Source organism: Gastrolobium bilobum, unplaced genomic scaffold (assembly GCF_033153095.1).
Source record: "Gastrolobium bilobum isolate Gb01-03AN ecotype WA unplaced genomic scaffold, APGP_CSIRO_Gbil_v1 utg2810, whole genome shotgun sequence".
In the NCBI taxonomy this organism is placed as follows: Eukaryota; Viridiplantae; Streptophyta; class Magnoliopsida; order Fabales; family Fabaceae; genus Gastrolobium; species Gastrolobium bilobum.
Window position 1 is genome coordinate 488,207 of NW_026895666.1, and position 21,624 is coordinate 509,830.

Here is a 21,624-nt window from a genome sequence, read left to right on the forward strand (position 1 = left end):
GGGCAAATTTGAAGCTTCTTATACCTGGGCATTATAAGGACAACTACAAGTAGCACAAAAGAAAACAAGTTATAGAGTACGCTGATAGTGATTACACTCTTTCAAGCATCCTTATTCTTCACATGGAGACGTCATGAGTCAATTATAGAGTTTACTTTATAATAGTCTCGAGGCAGTTCTTTAGTAGAGATATATTGTCATAATACATGATCTTGCCACTGAGAACAATTGTTAACTTCATGAGGTGGGAGTGCCTAAGTTCTTACGTCCATTAACGAAATGCTGACTTGTCTACCAAAATAAGAAGAGCAGACAATTTGGACTTGTACCAAACTGAAGTGATAAGCACAATATGGATAGTGGTTCTGCCACTCTCTATAAAAATTAATCTAGCAAGTGCTTTTTCTTCTATAAATTGTTTTCAGTTTACAACTTATTATCACACGCAATTCTAGTTGAGTTATTAACTTAACTAACTTCTTTCCCCTGTTGTCATCCTAGTTTCAACTTATGGAGTGTACCTTTAATAAGCATCCTTTTGTTTTCTTGTTTTGGCTTGTGTTCTTTATTCCTCTAGTATGCTGTCAACTTTATTATAATTTCTATGACGCAACTTGTCCAAACCTCACCGGAATTGTTCGATACAACGTTAGGTCAGCTATGATCAATGACACAAGGATTGCAGCTTCTCTCTTGCGCCTTCATTTCCACGATTGTTTCGTAAATGTAAATAAGCTCTTAGTTATTCGTTTAGTTGGATTATTTTTAGTATTTAATGTTTGCAGAAAAAAACTTCTCTGTTACACTCACATAAAAATGAATGGGTTTCACTGATATTTTTTCCCTCTTCTCTTTATAATGGGATTCACTCACTTTTATGTGAGTGTGGCAGAGAAGTTTTTTCTGCAAAATTAGAAACATTTTTCCTTCATTTTTAATATGCCAAGTAAAACTCAAACTGAAGTATATTTTTCTTGTTACACAGGGATGTGATGGATCTGTGCTACTTGATGATACTAACACTTTCACAGGAGAGAAAAATGCACTGCCTAATCGAAATTCAATCAGAGGATTTGAGGTCATTGATACAATCAAGTCAGCCTTAGAAAAAGCTTGTCCATCCACAGTGTCATGTGCTGATTTACTAGCTCTAGCAGCTAGAGAAGCTGTTTATCTTGTAAGAGACCCTTATCTATTTTTCCTAGTTTATTTTGCATATAAATAAAAGCTTATATCAATATGTCCCAAGACTAAGGTTTTGGCTGAAAAGTTTATCTGAATCTAGAATAAGTTAATAATTCAAACTAGCTCATTGAATGTATATATACATCATACATATTGAAACCTTTTCTAATTTTCTCAGAGTAAAGGTCCATTTTGGCCTGTACCTCTTGGTCGCAGAGATGGCACAACAGCAAGCGAGAGCGAAGCAAATAACTTGCCATCACCATTTGAACCTCTAGAAAACATTACAGCCAAGTTCATTTCCAAGGGTCTTGAAATGAAGGATGTAGCAGTGCTCTCAGGTTTGCTTCCTTCACTTTTATTTGCTTCAGTCTTGCAACTAGAGAGGCCAAATAGCTCTAAATTCTTGTTTCAAGTTGTGTATTAGGCAAAATAAAAATAAAAATTGTACTTCTATAATAATAATGACTCTGCCTGTTACCCATGAAAGTTCAGTTATCACAGCAAACTTTTGTTTAACACTTTTTTCAGTTTCTAATTAACCAAAATTTTGAAATAAAAAAATAGATCACATGAAGAAAAAAAATTAAGTATTTCCACTACGTGTCATGAGGCATAAAGTTGCTAACATACTCGTTAATCATGAGACGAAGTTTATAAGTTTCATGTTTATGTGCTCAATGTAGGTGCCCACACCTTTGGGTTTGCTCAATGCTTTACATTTAAGCCAAGGCTCTTCAACTTTGGTGGCTCTGGTAAATCTGATCCAGCACTTGATACTTCACTTCTACAAAATTTACAGAAACTGTGCCCCAATCAAGCTGATTCTGACACCAATTTGGCTCCCTTGGATCCCGTTACTACCAACACATTTGATAACGTGTATTACAAAAATCTTGTGAACAGTTCGGGGCTACTTCAGTCAGACCAGGCTCTTTTGGGTGACAACACTACTGCTTCATTGGTTATCAACTATAGCAAGTGGCCTTTTTTGTTTTTCAGAGACTTTGCGGTATCTATTGAGAAAATGGGCCGCATAGGTGTACTTACGGGACAACAGGGCCAAATAAGGACAAATTGTAGGGCTGTGAACTAGATATCCATTTGCATTTTGCTCTCTTTCTTTACTTTTAAAAACCTTAGTAGACTTGTACGAAACCATGCTTCAAATAAAAATACAAATGTGTAATAAGTCATGATGTCCCTTGTTAAATATATGTCACAGCCGAAGTGAATTTCATCTCAAATGAGTTCACAGGTGTGTTTCATTATTATCTGTGCGAAACATCTAATCTAATTAGTGCGCAAAGCCCACACTTGAAAAAAGAAAACAATGTGCAAGTATGCTATCAGTATCAGGCTCACAATTTATCCTCATTCATTTCTAGTCTTATCGCTAATCCACTGTGCAAATAATAATGACTACTAAAAATTAGTGATGAGCAAACACCTGTGGATTTTTTTTTTTTTTTTTTTTTGATAACAACACCTGTGGATTTTTACAACATTTCACACATAAAAATGAGCTGGACACTTACCTGTTCAAATAAAATATAATTTTTTTTATCCAAATGATATTCGAATTTAAATAAAAAGTGAAAAAATAAATATATTGAGCACATATGCTAATATTGTTATAATATTATTTGGTTGATTGACTATTTTTCCCTTATTTCAATTTTTTTATCACTTTATCATGCTTTCTATACTATATATCAATATATCTCTATTCTTAAACTATATATCAATATGCTATTTTTTTTTATCAAAGTTTGACCAAATCTTAGTTCTTGATTATTCATTTACTCGAGTAATTATCGGTCAAACAGGAACATATTCATATGTAGTTAATTGAGAAAAGGGACAAATTGATATATAGTTTAGATAAAGAGACAAAGTGATAATTTTATTTTAAAATAGGAGCAAAATGAGTGATAATTATCTTTTAGAACAGGGGAAATGATTAATCAACTAATATTATTTATTTTCAGTTTTTTCCTTCTCTAGTATAAATCTTAAATTAGCTAAGCCTTTATATGAAACAGAACTATTAAATGTTCTTTGTAGAAGTACATCAAAAAAAATATATTCATCTAAAAAAAATATAGGAAATATTTATATATCCATGTTGGTACATGCTCTAGACTTTTTTTATAATTTTAATAATTCTTTTATTACCTTTTATTGTGAGGAGAATCCTATTTCGTTTTCATAATCGTTACTGTTTGGAAATGAGCATAGATATGAAATGATCAAGATGACAATTTTTTTGTTTGAAAAACGTATTTTTATAAAACATTGATATATGAATGTAGTATAAAATAATTTTCAATTAGTATAAAAGCTTATGAGCTATACATAAGTGATAATATAAACTTTTTACTACAGTTATAAAGTTTTATAATTAACCCATACATACGTATAATGAATATTACTTGTTAGATCCAGAATTAATAAAAAAAAAGAAAATGACATATGAACTTATCCTTTTAATATATTGTAAGGTGGTTTATAGTTTTTTTTATCTATTGAGATATTGTTATGATATGTTTCTGACCCAGTGGAATCAAACTCGCATGTGATTACATACTTTTTGAATTTCTGACGCTGATTTGTCATATGAAGGAATTTAAACTAAGATGAATACTGACAACGAATTAATCTTCATTTCACTTTCTGTTTTCTCTTTTAACAGTTCAATACACATTTCTTTAGTTTTGTCTAGTGTAGGATGGAAGGGAAGTGACGAAGACAAAGAAAGAGAGATAGAGAAATGGTGTCACTATATATATATTTTTTTTGTTTCTTTTCTTGTTTGTTTGGGAGCATGCGCATCAATAGTGGGGCTCTTGATGAAAAATTCTGAATGCAGCCATCAATTCATGAACCACACCATGTCTTCTTCGTGCATGTTCAGCCTTTCTCACTCTCCCCTTCATCACTTTCTCTTGAGTTCCCTTTGACTTTTATTAAAGATTTCTTTGTTTTGGATTGTTAGTGGCATCACTGGCATGATTACCCATTAAAATCTTTTTACATGCATCATTATTGCTTGAGAAGGTCAAACTTTCAATTGTAAATTAAATTTAAATTTAAATTTTTTGATGCTATCCAATAACTATCCTTAAATTATATCAAAGTTTTTTTTTTTTTTTTGACTGTGTAGCATTATTTATTTCCAAATACTTACCTTAGGATTTGGCGCCAAATACCATAGACATAGTCTTTAAGCAAGTCATTATCAGCATTCAGCATCATATATATGAAACGCAAGTCAAAGCTAGAAATCAAGTGGAGCAAATAACATAATCATAATGGACAGAAGCAATATGATAGTGTATGTGAGTGTCTCTCTCTATATATATATATATATATTGATTTCCTGTCCCATCATTGTTGAGGTAATGATCAGAAGGTAACTTGTCCCTATTAAATCTCTTAACAGAAGGAACTAATTAGAGCGGTTGAAACTTGAAACAGAGTTTCTATTAATGACGCGGTGTTATTTCATCTTCAACGAACCTCTTAATTACAACAGTGTCCTCAAAAGTTGAAACAAACTTTGTAATCAGAGGGTGCCATCAAAATAGCAACTCGGCAAAAATGATCAAGTGCCGATCAAGAAGGTGCTGGAACATAAGATAAGGGTCAGATATGTGCTGTGCTACTTTTCTGCTTCTAAAGATGTAAAGTTAAATGAAATTGCAGAGAAACTTTCACGTGGGGAACTGAATTATGTTGATGGCATAGTGAGTGGGTAGCAAGAAAAATACACTAGGCATCTCTGTATTGAGTCTTCAGTTGAAGTTTCAATTGGAAACGAAGGAAAGGAACATAAAACATAAAAAACGATAATAATAAATTAATAATAATAATGAATGAATGAAAGATGCTCCGGGACCATTTGCAGTATGCTGCAAATTATTATTTTTTATGTGTATAATATAATTTTATTTTTTATATATATAAACAAATGTGTCGAGTATATTTTTTTTTTCCTCTTTTTTATCCATACATTTTTATATTGAAAAAGTGGTTCTCATTTTAAATGACATAAAATTATGTCATTTTAAGAGAGAGATAGACACAAGATTTTTTTTTTTTAAATTAAAATTAAAAAAAAATTATTTACTTTCTCTCCCATTATTTCCATATCTTGTATCTACTTCTCTTTTAAAATGATATAAATTATGTCATTTAAAATGATAAACAACAAACTCTTTTTATATATATATAAGAGATAAAATTATTTTATTTGACGTGAGAAATATTAATTATGTAAAATAATGTATATATCTTGAAATTTTGGAAGCGGTTGGCAGCGAATAAATTCTTCTGTTTGGCATTTATATCAAAAGCGTGATTCATTGCACAGAATCTCGGACCCAGACGACAAGAAAGGTAGAAATTTCATTGCAGGTGTAAAGTTACATCATGAACGAAAGCGTTTTCATATTATATTGTTATTAATTGTTCGTGTTGTGATTATCTAATATTTTTCAAAGTTTATTTATGCCACGTTAACATGACTTAATATAAAAATTAATTATGAGTAAATTTGCTTCACCGGAAAATACAAAGAAAAATATTTGTTATATTAAAATTGTCTGAATAATAAAATTTGCTACCACTTAATTGAGCAAAATCTAAGTGTTCGGTTGTTTCATAAGTAACAAATATGTTGTATTTTGTACGAATATTTAAATTTATATAAAATTTAAAAAGTATACATTAAAATAAAAATATTTAAAATAAAAATATTTAAAAATAATTTTTTTAAAATTTTAAGATATAAATGCATAATAAATTAGGTTAAAATTTTAAAAATATGGTTAAAAGAGAAAAATAATAATTATAAAGAGATATGTATGATTATTAAAAAATAATTATTTTTTAAAAAAAAGTTAAGAATGACACGTCTTTCTTTAAGAGATAACAAATTAAAAAATAAAACCATTCGTAAAATAATATATTTTAATTGAATAAAATAAGTAAAATAATTGAGATTTGAAAAGAAAGAACAAATTTTAATATAAAAGTAAACTTTTAAAAAATTAATTTAATATTATAGGAAGCTGATATTTGAGGAAGATTTTTTTAATGAAACAATTTTTTTTATAAGCAGCTGAAATTTAGAAAGAGAAATATTCGATGTAGAAGTTACTTACAAATAATTTAAAATTTAAACTTTATGAAAAATATATAATGGTATGAATTAAATTTTTTTTTTTTTTTGGTAATATCGAAAAGTGAGAACTCAATCATATTACATAAAAGTGGATACGCATTTTTCAACTTCAACATGCACGTACAAGAGAATTGCCAACTTTCTCATTTTTAAAGTTTTTGACTTAACAATTTTATTTGATTTATTTTAGGGAAAATATTTTCTCTTTTTAAAGGAGAATTTTTTTTTCTATTAGTGACTCAGAGTATAAGTGAAATTTACAAAATAGTAGAGAGAAAAAAAAATTAATATGAGATCCACTTATGCTATGAGTCATTGGTAGGAGAAAAAAATTTTCCTTTAAAAGGAAAAAATGTTTTCCTTTATTTAATAGTGAATGATAAAATTATTAAAAAATAAAAATAAAAAGATATTAAATATTTAATTGGAGGCAGCCCAAGCGGTGGGGGCACTGTCTTGCATCACAAGGAAAGGAGTAAAAGAAAAAAGCACCGGTCCGTCATTCATGGAGACGAATGTTCCATATGTCTACTTATCGGTCATTTAGCGTGACACTAATCATTCATATTTGCATTATTAAAATTCCTACGTAGATAAAATTTGTTTAGAAATAACTTAACTTTGAGCCACAACTCATTGTTTTATTTTTGGCTTGATCGATGAGCTGAACTAATTTCTCATCCACTAATCGAAAACAAGAAAGTATTCTAATTTTTTTTAATTATAATTATAATAATCTTGTTTTTATTTAATTTCTTAAAAATTAAAATACATATTTTAAGTTGTTACAAATTTTCTGTTTTACAGTAACATATATATATATATATATATATATATATATATATATATATATATACACGTTTATTATTTGTTCAGTGTCTGGATATAAGATTTTATCCTGTCACCCCCTTATAACTATGTACTCTCTGGGTACATAGTCATAATATTAAAATTATTTTATTTTCTCTCTTTTAAAAATTTTGTCGGCTGACGTAGAGAGAGAAAAAAAAGTAATTTTAATATTTTAATTATGTACTTTCCAGAACATATAATTACAGTGGTGGACCCAAAAAAATTTATTTATGTCCACTTACTTAGTAGCGGGGGTTCGGGGCAGCATCCTTAGAAAAAAATTCAAAAAAAATTAAATGCATTAAAAAAAGAATTTTTTTTTCAACTTAACATAAAAAAAAATTATTTATTTTTATAACAATTTTATATTTTTGTAATTTTTTTAAAAGTATTTAATCAAATCTCACTACAAATACATAAATTACACAACAAAAATTTATCATGAAGACAAGTAAGAATTAAAAAAATAATAACAACACCAATTATTTTTCTTATATTTTCAATTTTTTGGTAATTTTATATATTTTATTTATTTCTATCCTAATTAAATATTTTTCTCTTTTAAAATTTTAGGAATTTTATATATTTTTTAAAATTCATTTCAATATCATGACGTTACTGTTCTTAACCTCATACAAAAAAAGAAACAAGACTTAGAAATGATATTAATAAGTGGGTAGAGGAACCAACTGAGCTGAGAAATCTGGTTTGTAATTTCTACAAATGTTTATTTAGAGAATAAAACAATAACTGAAGATGACTAGCTTCCCCCAACAATTAGGCTGAGATACCTACTACTTTAACTGATAACATGATAAAGGTTCTAAGCATCAAAGAGATAACCAAAGCTATGAGATCTATTGATGCCTTTAAAGCTCCTGAAATGATGATTTCCCCACTATTTTCTTCCACCGTCAGTGGCATATGGTGAAGAATCGAGTTTGTAGCGCCATTAACAGACCGTGGAACAACCCATAGCTTGTGGCAGACATCAATTCCACTCTTTTAGTCTTAATCCGAAAGATAAAAGACCCTGAGTTTGTCTCCCATTTTAGACCCATCTCATTGCGTTCTATCATATATAAGTTGTTGACTAAACTTATTGTTCAAAAGCTCAAACCGGTGATGGAAGGTATTATTTCACCTTTCCAAGTCAGTTTTGTCCCGAATAGGCAGATCCAATATAACATTATTATTGTTCAAGAACTGATTCACTCTATGCATAATATGAGGGGCAACAAACCATTCATGGCTATCAAAATCGACTTAGTTAATGCATATGACAGAATTAGCTGGGAATTTTTTAGGAGAATATTGGAAGAAATTCCTTTACCAGAACATACTGTAAAGATCATTATGAGCTGCATCCAATCCTCAAAAATTAATGTGCTTTGGAATGGTGGAAAAACAATTGATTTCTTGCCATCTAGGGGGATTCGCCAGGGTGACTCACTGTTACCTTATTTGTTTGTCATTGCTTTGTAGAAGTTGACCCACATCATAAATACTGCAGTTAATGGAGGTCTAGGGAAACCCGTACCGATGGATAAAGGGGGACCCCAAATTTCTCATCTTGCCTTTGCAGATGATTTGACATGGAGGTTAGTGAGGATCAACTTGAAGCCTTGATGAGATGTCTTAACTTTTTTGAAGAAGCGGTTGGGGATAAGCTTAGTGTGAAAAAAGTTGTATTTTCTTTTCAAAAAATACAAATGCAGGATTTGTGGGGTAAAATTATTCAGAGGAGTGGTTTCAAGCACGTTAAAAATGTGGGGAGTTACCTGGGATCAATGATGCAACACAAGGGACCTCTATGCTGCAATTGTGGAGAGAGTTAGAGGAAAACTCAGGTGGCAGCAATAGTGTTTATCCCAAGCTGGGCATATCACATTGGCGTAGTCGATTATGGTCTTTTTACCATATTTTCAAATGCAAAGTTGCAAGATTCCTTCTTCTATTTGCAGGGAGATAGAAAAGATTCAAATAAGTTTCATCTGAGGAGACAAGGACAATAAAAGAAGCCACTATCTTATCAACTGGATTATTGTAACGCTCCCAAAGATGAATAGCGGTCTTAGTTTGAAACGCTTAGAACTTATGAATGATGCCTTCCTTGTAAAGAGTACTTGGCAATACTATACGGATCCTGATCAACTTTGGTCGAAGGTCCTATACCATAAGTATGAGAAAAAAAGATCGAGAGATGATATCTTTGTCACTCGTGGTTGTGACTCCTTTTTTTGGAAAAATTTGTGTAAAATGTGGAAGACCATGGAGGAAAGGCTAGTTTGGGAGGTTGTTGATGGGCAGTCCATTAAGTTTTTGTAAGATAAATGGTTGTCCCATAGTTACTCGCTATAAGATCGTGTTATAAGGGGAGAGCAAATTATTGACCATAATGTAACAGTCGCCGATATGGTTACCCCTGGTGGTGCTTAGAACTATGAAATACTTAAAGAACTTCTTCCTGAAGATGTTTTTGCAACTCTCCAGGGCATTCTAACTCCGAATGAAGCTGACGAGCAAGATAGAAAACTTTGATATCTAGAGGGTGATAATACAATTACGGTGAAAGGTGTTTATGATGTGCTTCTCAAGCAAAATGATGTATTGGTAAAGAAGAAGAATCTATGGCCAATCCTTTGGTGCTGGAAGGGTCCACAAAAGGTAAAAATAATGATGTGGAAAGTGATGCATAAGAGACTTCTTACAAGATCCAGAACGACACAGTGGGTGAGGCAGATGACATGTGCCCAGTTTGCGGCCTAGAGAGGTAGGCTATTTCACATGTCATTCGGAACTATAGTGAAGCCAAATCCTTGTGGCTTAAACTAGTTCCAAGTGATAAAGTTGATGATTTCTTCTTAGGAGATATGGACTAGTGGCTATTGAAAAATATTTTCATGCATGTTAATGACAGGCAAGATAAAAAATGGCTAATTACTTTCTTTCTAACTTGCTGAAAGATTTGGCATTTGCGAAATGAAAGAACACAAGGTGCCTCGCTGATGCCTGTTTTCGTGAAGGAAAACCTAATCCAAAATCTTGCAAAGGATGTGGAAGAGGCTGCAAACAAATGTACAAATTTGGCTTTTGACAGAAGAATCATGGTAGCTGACATATCTTGGCAGTTTTCCAATTCGGGTGCTGTCTAGGTTAATATTGATGGGGCTGCGCGTGGTAACCCTGGTCCAGCTGCTTGTGGGGGTGTCATTCGTTATGAGTGTAGTAAATGGCTTAGTGGCTTTGCGTATAAATTAGGGAGGTGTTCTTCATTCAAAGCAGAATTATGGGGTGTCCTTAGGGGGTTGGAGATGGCTTGGAATGATGGATACCGTAACATCATTATTGAAAGTGATTCAACAAGTGTGATCACTGTGCTCACTAAAAATGGTGCAGCAGTCCGTGATAATCATTTGAGTTCTCGCATACGGACATGGATCGAAAAAAATGGATCTGTGATTTTTAGGCATACTTTGAAGGAGGGTAACTCGTGCGCAGACTGGTTGACAAATTTCATGTTACACTGTGAGGGGTAAGAAGACTATCTTGTTTGGCAAGAACCTCCTCCTGGCATCCAGTTACTGTTGCTTGTTGATCTGTCAGCTGTTGGGAGACCTCGTGCTTTGAGTTGCAATAATTGGGTTTCTTTTTGTGTTCTTTCTTTGTTTTGTAGCTTAGGTCTTTTGTTTACCAAAAGGAAAAAAGAAAAAAAGAAAAAAAGGAAAAAGTCACAATCCTTCTTCTTTTAAATTTTGGGTTTATACATTTTTTTATTACTTCTCTCCTTTTTAGAAAAAAGAAAAGAAAAGAAAAGACCCTCCTTATATCCATGAGAAGCCCACATTATTGGCCCAGGGGATTTTTTTTAAAAAAAAAATCAACCCTAATGCAGCTACCACATGGCCATTAACCCATATGCAAAAAAAAAAAAAAAAAAAAACCCTAACCTAGCCATAAATTAAAAAAGAAGGATTGTCGATTGTCACTTTTTGGACGGCACAGTGAAGGCAACTTTGAACAATGGAAGGGATGTGGTGCCTTGGCTAGATATTGTGTGGTGGTTCTAGTTTGATCGGCATTGGCTTGCAGCTTTGAATTGACACGTATCTACGAGGAGGCAATGGAGTAAAGCTGTTCGGCGATGGTGGCACGGTCAACGGCAACTTGGAAGGAACGAAGGTAGGAGTTAGTGACATCGAAAAAATTGTGTTGCTTTCAACGATCTAAGAAATCACTCAATGGAACCCTCAATTCAGGTGCTATTTCGGTGGGAACATTAGTTAGACAACTAAAACTTTTTTTTTTCAAAAGTTTGTAACTACACTTACGATCACTTGTCACAAAGTAGATCCGCCACTGCATAGTTATAAGGGGTGACAAAATAAAATCTTATATTATATGTCAGAACATCCAATTAACCATATATATATATATATATATATATATATATATATATATATATATATTATCAAAATCAAAATATTTTGAATAAACAATTGGATTGCCACCATAATAAAACTAAGCTTACTATGACTAGTCACTGTTGAAAATATACCAAAACCATTAAGTGAATTGTTAGTAGGAGGGGGAAACTATGACTAATAAAAATAAAGATTTAATGTATCTCATGTTATAGGGGATATTTTTATTTTCTATACTCTTAAAAATATGTGAGGCCATATGTTTTTTTTTTTTTTTTTTTCTTTCTTATCTCTTTATATGATCTCACATGAGTCTCACTTTGTGTTAGGAGATAATTTTATCTCATACAATATGAGAAAAATCAAACCCTAAAAAATAAAATCAATCCCCCCCCCCCCCCAATTTTTTTTCTTCTCAAATGGTAAAATTTGAAAATAAAGTCAGAGGAAGGATCCATGGACACTACTAGTAAACAGTTGAAAAATATATTGTTCATACATTAACGTTTGTATGACATTTCACATTAAAAAATTGATTTGCTGAATTCTAGTGCACAAGTATGACGACGTTTTTTAAATGAAGTAGATTACGTTTTATATAACGATTGAGTCAACTAATACTATTAAATTGCACACAAAAAATTAAAATTTAAGCATGTTTGTGGACATATTATTAGGTTACGTACTCAACGAGTCACGAGTCATGATCATTTTAATTGGGTTTTCAGAAGAAATATTAACTAAAGCAAACCAATTTATTTGTTTATTTATTTCTCAATCATTTGGATTAACTTCTATCAAAGAACCAAATTATAACAATTTTTTTGCGGATTAAGTTTGATTATTTGTATCAACCAAACCGTGTCCGCCAGGTTTACTGCAATATCAAAATGAAAAATAAATTATTATAATTTATTTTTAAATAGATGAATAGTTTTCATCACTTTAATTTATTAATAATAACTTTTAATTCTGATTAAATTCTTTCGAGTAATTGAGTCTTTTAAACAGAATATCGTTGCTTTTGAAAAAGGCAAAGCTAGCAGAATAGATTTTTGAAAAAAAGTTTACCAATGTTCTTGTGGTTTGCTTCAAAATCACTTATGCATCTGTGGTTTTTTATTTTTTACAAAACACAGTGACATATGTGATAAAAAAAAAATCACAGGGACTTATGTGATTCTGAAGCTAATTACAGGGACATTAGTGAACTTTTCCCTAGATTTTTATACAAGGTTCGTTCTTTCTTTTAACATTAAAATATGAGGAGGAATATTCTCTCTATTAAAATTTTTCACTACCAACTTACTATCTATCTAATCACTGTTAGATTAATATTTTCTCTTTCTTCAAAAACTTTTTAACATTATCTTTTTTTGATCCAATGGTGATATGATGGGTTAAGTTAGTAATAAGAATTTTTGGTAGTTAGAATATCTTTACTCTTAAAATATAGGAATATGTTATAGTTATCACTATTTTTTCTTATCATTTTTGATCACATATTCTCTTCTGAAGATAAAAATGTCTAGCCCAATGGACTAGTGGATTTCTGTTGGATCAAGTGCTCTCCCTAAGATATTTATGAGTTAGATATCTTTGAGTCTAGTAGATAACTGTGAACTAAGAGTAAATAACAACTTTCGTCAAAAGGATGATGTGTGTGCACGGTGACAACATAACAAATAGAGAGAATAATCATAACTATAGGTTTTACCTACTATTTATAGAGTTTACATGTGAGGGCAAAAAATTAAAATAATGTTTTTTAATTAAATAATTACGTATTTATTGCAATTTTGGGAAAAATTACGGATCTATTGCACACTGTGATGTCCCATTGAGGCGTCTCACCCTAAGGGGAAGACGCCCAAATGAGGCGTCTCTCATGAGGTGTTGACACGTGTCACTTTTTTTTCCAAAAAAAAAATTAATTTAATCATAAAATTTTTAAAGGCCATAACTTTTGACTCGAATATCCAAATCAGTTAATTCTTTTTTTGATTCCATATAACTTTTCAAGATCTACGCAATGACACCTTATTTGACATATTTTATTTCTCAAAAACACAATTTTAATTTACCAGAATGGTATTATAAGAGCGGTTAAACCCAGAAGCCTCTGAGTTATGGATTTGTGATTTAATATAAAAAAATAAATGAAATTTTGATTTGTGATTTAATTTTTTTTTATAATATTTTTTTTATTATAACAAAAATTTGGTTTGTGATTTAAATTCAAAATAAAAATAAAAATTATTATTAATAAGGAAAACAAAATAAAGATTTGATTTGTGATTTAAACTAAAAAATCAATTTGAAAAATCTGTAGAAATAAAGAAAATAATTAAATAAATATTCTAAATTTCTAAGGAAGAAGGATATTATTTTCAAAATTAATGATTAATGCTATAAGCTTCTGGGTTATTATTAGTGGTCTGAAATTAATGATGACTTATGAATGTTTTTCAAAAATAAAATTACCTAAATTAGGAGTGATTGTTTCTTGATTGAAACCCAATTTAGACGTGATTGGTGATGTGTTAGGTTTTGACAAGTGTTGACACATGTCACATTTTTAAACTCAGAAGCCTCTAAGTTCTGCGTTTGTGATTTAACACAAAAAATAAATCAAGATTTGATGTGTGATTTAAATTAAAAAAATTTGGTTTGTGATTTAAAGTAAAAGTAACAATTATTATTAATAAGGAAAACAAAATAAAGATTTTATTTGTGATTTAAACTCAAAAATCAATTTGAAAAATCTGTATTAATAAAGGAAATAATTAAATAAATATTCTAAATATCTAAGGAAGAAGGAGTACCTTATTTAAATTTAAATTATGTTGGTGAGAAATAAAATATATCAAATGGTTGTCATTGCATAGATCTCGAAAAGTTATGTGGAATCAAAAAAAGAATTACCTGATTTGGATACTCGAGTCAAAAGTTATGGCCTTTAAAAGTTTTATGATTAAATTATTATTTTTTTTGAAAAAAAAAGTGACACGTGTCAACAAGAGATGTCCCGTTTGGGCGTATTTCCCTTAGGGTGAGATGCCTCAATGAGGCGTCACAGTGTGCAATAGATCCGTAATTTTTCCTAAAATTGCAATAAATGCGCAATTATTTAATAAAAAATATTATTTTAATTTTTTTGCCTACATGTGAGTATTGGATTCTGGACCTTCTGTGCCTCTTTTCTTCTAGTAGCCCAAACCCACCTTTAATGCTGTCGTATTGGATTGATATCTTTGATGGATATTCTCTCTTAATTATATCATATTTATATTTGGGTTGTCTCTTGTTGTTGGGCTTAGTAATAAATGAGCCTCATGTATGAGTCCATAACACTACAAATCTTATTATTATTGAATCAAAATCAAATTATGACTTTCACTTGATGTTATTTTGTAACAATTGATTTGATTTTGATCTAACAATAACAAAATTGATAGTAAAAAATGGTAAGAAAAATAAAATAAATATAACCTCCCCTAAAACATAAAGTGTTTTGTTATATTATTATCACATTATTTTTAATGCTTAATATCAAATAAAACAAAATACATTTAATACTTAGAAATTTAAAAAATGTTCAGTATTTTTTTATTTAATAATTAAAAAATCAGTTAGGAAGAAATTTACTTTAAAAAAACCAAGATTTATTGCATGGATGAATAATAATCAATCTAAATTACCCATGTATAATAAAGAAAAAAAAAAAACCCACCTGGTACTTTCCATATATTGAGTCTATATTACCTATATTGCATAGATAGAAAAATAAATAAGAGAATAATGGCTGGGCCCGGCACCCACATTCCCCCCAGCTCCCAACAAACTATCACGGCATCATTAAGCATAAACCTTTTATTTATTTATTTTATTTTTTTTTTTTTATTTTTATTAATCTTAATCAATCGATCGCCAAATTAGTTGCAACAAAACCGAAACTCTCATTATTTCCTTTTTTTCTTTTATTAATTTTCTTTTTTTATAAGATACCTTTTTTTTTCTTTATTGCTCTCTTCTTCTTCTCCTCTCAGTACCCACCATTCTCAAACAATCTTAATGAGCAACGAACCTAACCAACCTCAATTCTCACAAAACCTTTATTTCAATTCCCCTGGAAGAGCTCCACGACCAAGGCTTTCAACCTCATTCGAATTCTGTTGGCTAAAATTACATGCAATGCTTTGACTTCAAGCCACCACACTGTATGTTTTTGTGGGAGGTTGAAGAAATCGAATGGGTCTCTGCAATTCGAAACCCTCTTCAAATCACACTCTTTCGTTTCGCCAATCCGACAATCACTCACCCAGGAACGACCCCCCACAGCCTCAACACAACTCCTTCACAGTTAATCACAGTGCTGAACCTCACTCCAATTCCGTCAATGGCGAAAACCCTAACAAGGAGAACAAAGAGCCAGAGAATGGTAAAAAATCTCCATTTTTCCCGCTTTACAGTCCGAGTCCGGCTCACCATTTGTTCTCCAAGAAGTCCCCGGCGAACGGTAGCTCGCCGATGCGGTTTTTCAAGCGGCCGTTCCCGCCGCCGTCTCCGGCGAAGCATATAAGATCCTTGCTGGCTCGGCGGCATGGTTCGTCGAAGCCTAATGAGGCTCCGATACCGGAAGCCGTCGAATCGGAGGTGGTCGCTGGGCTCGACAAGAACTTCGGATTCTCGAAGCATTTCGGAAACAAATATGATCTTGGAGATGAGGTTGGGAGAGGCCATTTTGGATACACCTGTGTTGCCACGCTTAAGAAAGGAGAGCTCAAAGGTCAACAAGTGGCCGTCAAAGTCATTCCAAAAGCCAAGGTTTCCAACAACATTCACATTCACATTCACATTCACATGCAATGCAATAATTATTTATTATCCCTATTTGAACTAATTCCTGCTACTCGGAATATTTTTCACTTTTGTTAATATGATTGTTACCGAAACTGTCAAGAAGCTAATTTGTTACAGTTCCATGTATTGGATCTTTAACAGCATTTGTGATTTATCGCTGTCTATTTATACCTTTTACTTGTAATTTATTGATTTAGACACCTCTAGCCTCTTTGAATTATATAATAATTTGTCTTTCTTGAAAAAAAAGAAAAGAAGAAGAAGCAAAGTTAGTCATATGGTTCGTGCACAAAATATACATTTTATTTATTAAATCTATATAATAATCAATTTTAATTTGTATGTTTTAATTGTAGATGACCACTGCTATTGCTATTGAGGATGTGAGAAGAGAAGTACAAATATTAAGAGCTTTGACTGGACACAAGAATCTAGTACAGTTCTATGATGCATATGAAGACCATGATAATGTCTATATAGTAATGGAGTAAGCTTTAATTACGTTGTTGATTTAAGTTAAATGTTATATTTCATCTTTTGTGACCATTTGATTTATAATACCAAGATTATTTGTCCTCTTTTGCTGGATAATTAAGCAGAAGGACAATTAATTTAATGAATCTCTATAAATAACAGTTTTTTTTTTTTTTTAAACTCTTACACATTTCTCAGATTGTGTGAAGGAGGAGAGCTGTTGGACAGAATATTATCAAGGTATTTGTTTATTTAAATATAAGGTTGCTCCTTTGTGATAAGAAGATCGCGGGTTTGAGTTTGGGCTCTTTGCAAAAATGTAAGGGTAAGGTCACGTATAATCGACCTTCACTCCTACTCTCACAAAGTCGGGGAGCTTTGTACAATGGGGTTTCCATTTATACATTCTTCTGAATGATTACAATTGGGATTCTGACGATGGAAATTGGGGATAAGTGGAATTGATTGAAAGAGGCGATATTGTGTTTGATGGTTATGAGATTACCTCTTTGTTTTTTCAGAGGTGGCAAATACACAGAGGAGGATGCAAAAGCTGTCCTGAGACAAATACTGAACGTTGTTGCTTTTTGCCATCTACAGGGTGTTGTGCATCGTGATCTTAAACCTGAGGTGAAATATGCTTGTAATTTTTTCTTCTTCTTTCCCCCCTGCATCTAAAGGCTTTTCCTTTTATGTTTGAAAATTTACTTATCTTTTTTGGGGGGAAAAGGGGGATAGAAAAAGAAAATAGGAGCTTTGGGAAAAGATTTCATCATCTATGGACGTAAACTTTTACTCTTTTATGACATATTTAGTAATACTGTAATAGTGTGTTAGGTTAAGATATCAACCGACACAAAAGGGAAAAACATGATTTCTGATGCATCATTCACACTTTTCAATGGCATTTATAAGAAGGAAATTTACTCTTCCTTCTACTCTACATACATTTGTTGATAATCATCTTATACAATTAAGCTATAAGATGGTTGTGATCTTGTTTGATTTGGTATATGGGACTTGTCTTCTAATTCTTATCAAGCATTAACTTCTAAGTATAACTAATTTTTGGATCAGAACTTTTTGTTCACATCCAAGGATGAGAACTCAGAGCTGAAGGCCATAGACTTTGGGTTGTCTGATTTTGTTAAACCAGGTATGTTTTTATTCCTTTTTCTTATTTTGCATGCCATTTATTATCTTAGACTTGCTTTGTTTTTCAACTTTCCATTGTTCTTTCCAGATGAAAGACTTAATGATATTGTTGGTAGTGCATACTACGTGGCTCCTGAAGTTCTACATAGAGCTTACAGTACAGAGGCTGATGTCTGGAGTATTGGAGTGATTGCATATATTTTATTATGTGGCAGCCGTCCATTTTGGGCCCGGACCGAGTCCGGTATCTTTCGCACTGTATTGAAAGCTGATCCAAGTTTTGATGAACCTCCTTGGCCTTCTTTGTCAGCTGAAGCAAGGAGTTTTGTTAAGCGATTACTAAATAAAGATCCAAGGAAAAGAATGACTGCAGCACAGGCATTAAGTGAGTTTCTCAGCAATCATTGCTGGCTCTCGTTCTTATATTTCTATTTTGTTACTTACCATTGTGTACTGCAGGTCATCCATGGATTAGAATCTATAAAGATGTTAAAGTGCCTCTGGATATTCTAATATTCAAGCTCATGAAGGCATACATGCGATCCTCATCTCTGCGAAAAGCAGCTATAAGGGTGTGTCTATTTATTTAAAACTTTGCCTGCTTTTAAAAACCTGATATTGGATGGAAAAGAGCCTGTGATGAACTGTATGTCCTATTATCCTTTGGTATTGTCCCTATTAATTTCCACTACTGCAACTGTGCTCGCTATCAGTCTCATACTCATAATTAACCTATTAGTAGGTGTACTACATATCCCAGAATTTATTTTAAAGTTATTATTTGAATTCCGGCCAAGCAAGGTGATTGTTGCCTGAATCATCTGAGTACCAAACCTGTTGATTTCTGTGTAGTCTTTCCAACTAGGCAGATTCAAATTTTATCTACAAATGAAATGCTTTTTGGAAGTTTGAAGTTAAGACATTGCAAAAGTCCTACATATACATTGTTTTCTTTCAAACCATTAGGTGTGACTAGAGCATTGCAATTTTAAGTGCTTCTTTCTGTTATTTTGTTTGTTCTTGTTGCCTTTCTTTCTTTCTTTTATTTTTTTTATCATGCGATAGTATACATGCTTCTGAATAACTTAGATTGCTATTTTCATGGGCATTGAACAGGCTCTGTCTAAGACGTTAACCGTTGATGAGCTTTTTTATTTTAAAGAGCAGTTTGCACTTTTAGGGCCAAACAAAAATGGTACCATTAGCTTGGAAAATATCAAAGAGGTTGGTTTTGTTTCAAATTCTTTTTATATACTTTATTAAGAGGAAAGTGTTTGTCATCTCACAAATTTGAGATGGCCAGGCCTTGATGATAAATGCAACGGATGCTATGAAAGAGTCACGCGTTACTGACTTTCTGGCATCAGTAAGTGCTATGATTTAACTATAAGATTCCTCTATAAATGATTTAAATGGCGTTTTGTACCCATAGTGGTTATTGATATAAATAATTTGTGTGGCAGCTTAATGCTTTGCAATATAGAAGGATGGATTTTGATGAGTTCTGTGCTGCCGCACTTAGTGTTCATCAATTTGAAGCACTTGACGGGTGGGAGCACATTGCTCGTTGTGCCTATGAACTTTTTGAAAAGGATGGAAACAAGGCTATAGTCATTGAGGAACTAGCTTCGGTATGTTTGATTTGACTATGATGATAGTTTATGCATACATGCCTTTATCTTTATACTGATAATATTACCATGTTGATTATCATATAAATGAAGATATTGATCTATTTCACACTTTCGTTGTGTTGCATTATGACATCAATATATTAATTTTCTTCATTCTTCATAATGTTGTTCAAGTTACATTTACGTAATGCCTAGTAGTTTTTAAATTGATTGAATATAAATTTCAATATTTGTGTAGGGGTTTAGCAAGAAACTAGTTTCAGTTGATGTAATGTTTATGGGTTAACCTATGATGTCTTTTTATTAGCAGTATGTGATAATTTGATTTGACTTGGATATGGTTAAATTTATAGTTAAGCAAATGCATTTCTCATATTTAGTTTTAACCTAATAATCAGGAGCTTGGGCTTGGTCCATCTGTCCCTGTTCATGCTGTTCTTCATGACTGGATTCGGCACACGGATGGAAAGTTAAGCTTCCTTGGATTTGTGAAATTGCTGCATGGCCCATCTAGAAGTCTTGTAAAAGCTCAATAGAAACTTTGGTGGGCCAAATACTTATACTACGATGATCTGGCTAATAAAATGCTAATGGCCACATCACAATATTCACAACCCTATCGTCAATGGATTGTTTGTCACATTGAGGCTCAGCATATATCATCTTGGATTTTTTAACCCCTTTATAAGGCTCGAGTCTTTGTTTATTTATTTAATTTTTGTTTACCACTTGGAGCAAGTGTGAAGCCTGCTACACGCGTTTGAATTTTCCACTGTAAAGCTGTAGTGTGTTAAGTTGCGGGTGAGAATATATCGGGTTGTTTTTAGAAGGATACACGTAAATTGTAACATGTTCTGTGATTCACAATTGAGGAGTATAATTCTTGTCCACCTGCAAATTCATTGTCTTGCATCCTGAGCTGAATGAAAGAAGTTTTTAGGGCTCTTTGGGCTTTCAGCGTTATTGTAGCTTTTAGGAATTTGTAATTTTGTTTTTCTTGGATAATCATAATCATTTAAAGGTGCTAACCATGTTAATAATTAAAAGTGGACATGTGAAGTACCTCTATCCTCTGATGACTATTGCACTAAAATTATAGATATTGCTAACAATGTCCGGGGTCTTACAAGACAAAGGAAATGGGAATAATTTCACATCCGTATATGAGTAGGGAAAAATAGTGGCTTCGATATCAATAACCAGTAACACCTTAATAAAAGGAGCTTAATTAGATCTCTTCCTTTTTCTATGTCGTAGTTAGGGGTGTCAAAATGTGTGACACGACACGAATTTAACACGACACAAATACATCAACACAAACATGACACGAATTTTTATTCGTGTCAAAATCTTCAACACTAACACGATATGAATTTTGTGCGGATTGACACGACACGAATAACACGCAAAATAGGGGTCAAAACAGTAATTGATAAAAAAATTTAAAAAAGAATGGGTCGAAATTAATTTTTTTAAAAAAATAATAATTAAAAAATAAAAAAAAAATAATTAAAAAATATGGGTCAACACGAACACGAACATGACACGAATTTTTTACGTATCATTTTTTCAATACGACACAATTTTTTTTGCGGTTCAACCTAAACACGAATTTTCGTGTCATGTCGCGGGTCATAACCTATATTGACACCCTTAGTTGTAGTCAGAGGGGCGTTGATAGTGTGTGATTGTCGAAAGAGTTGAAAAATCACGCCATAAGTAACAAATCGTAAAAACTGAGCTAAAAGGGATCGCGATCAAGCCCAGTGCCACTCTGCAGCTTTCAGGGCTATCTCTGGTAGTCAATTTGATTGGCATAATTATATATATAATGTTTCATATTCATATT

The 21,624-nt window shown here is 31.9% G+C and overlaps 2 protein-coding genes across 3 annotated transcripts; both read left to right on the forward strand.

The window, feature by feature from the left end:
- The first annotated feature begins 510 nt into the window (after nt 1-510).
- Nucleotides 511-2,281, forward strand: LOC133288134 (peroxidase 10-like). The gene is made up of 4 exons (XM_061485836.1): nt 511-726; nt 986-1,177; nt 1,364-1,526; nt 1,872-2,281. Exons 1-4 carry the CDS (start codon nt 511-513, stop codon nt 2,279-2,281), a joined length of 981 nt encoding a protein of 326 aa, XP_061341820.1.
- Nucleotides 2,282-15,707: 13,426 nt separating this feature from the next.
- On the forward strand, nt 15,708-20,664 carry LOC133288301 (CDPK-related kinase 5-like). 2 transcript variants are annotated; one of them, XM_061486039.1, is made up of 11 exons: nt 15,708-16,476; nt 16,869-16,999; nt 17,185-17,226; nt 17,508-17,616; nt 18,064-18,142; nt 18,230-18,526; nt 18,601-18,713; nt 19,258-19,365; nt 19,445-19,507; nt 19,605-19,772; nt 20,174-20,664. In XM_061486039.1, exons 1-11 carry the CDS (start codon nt 15,901-15,903, stop codon nt 20,309-20,311), a joined length of 1,824 nt encoding a protein of 607 aa, XP_061342023.1. In that variant the 5' UTR covers nt 15,708-15,900; the 3' UTR covers nt 20,312-20,664. The 2 variants fall into 2 exon arrangements, with proteins under 2 accessions (XP_061342023.1, XP_061342016.1); XM_061486032.1 differs by having other exon boundaries at nt 18,064-18,526.
- Nucleotides 20,665-21,624: the final 960 nt, after the last annotated feature.

Excerpts from the sequence above, each read along its gene's own strand:
- LOC133288134 (XM_061485836.1), top strand. The coding sequence starts at position 511 with ATGGAGTGTACCTTTAATAAGCATCCTTTTGTTTTCTTGTTTTGGCTT. Across the intron at positions 727-985 it reads TCCACGATTGTTTCGTAAAT|GGATGTGATGGATCTGTGCT; the intron begins GTAAATAAGCTC and ends CTTGTTACACAG. Across the intron at positions 1,178-1,363 it reads CTAGAGAAGCTGTTTATCTT|AGTAAAGGTCCATTTTGGCC; the intron begins GTAAGAGACCCT and ends TAATTTTCTCAG.
- LOC133288301 (XM_061486032.1), top strand. The coding sequence starts at position 15,901 with ATGGGTCTCTGCAATTCGAAACCCTCTTCAAATCACACTCTTTCGTTT. Across the intron at positions 18,527-18,600 it reads GACTGCAGCACAGGCATTAA|GTCATCCATGGATTAGAATC; the intron begins GTGAGTTTCTCA and ends TGTGTACTGCAG. Across the intron at positions 19,773-20,173 it reads TCATTGAGGAACTAGCTTCG|GAGCTTGGGCTTGGTCCATC; the intron begins GTATGTTTGATT and ends CCTAATAATCAG.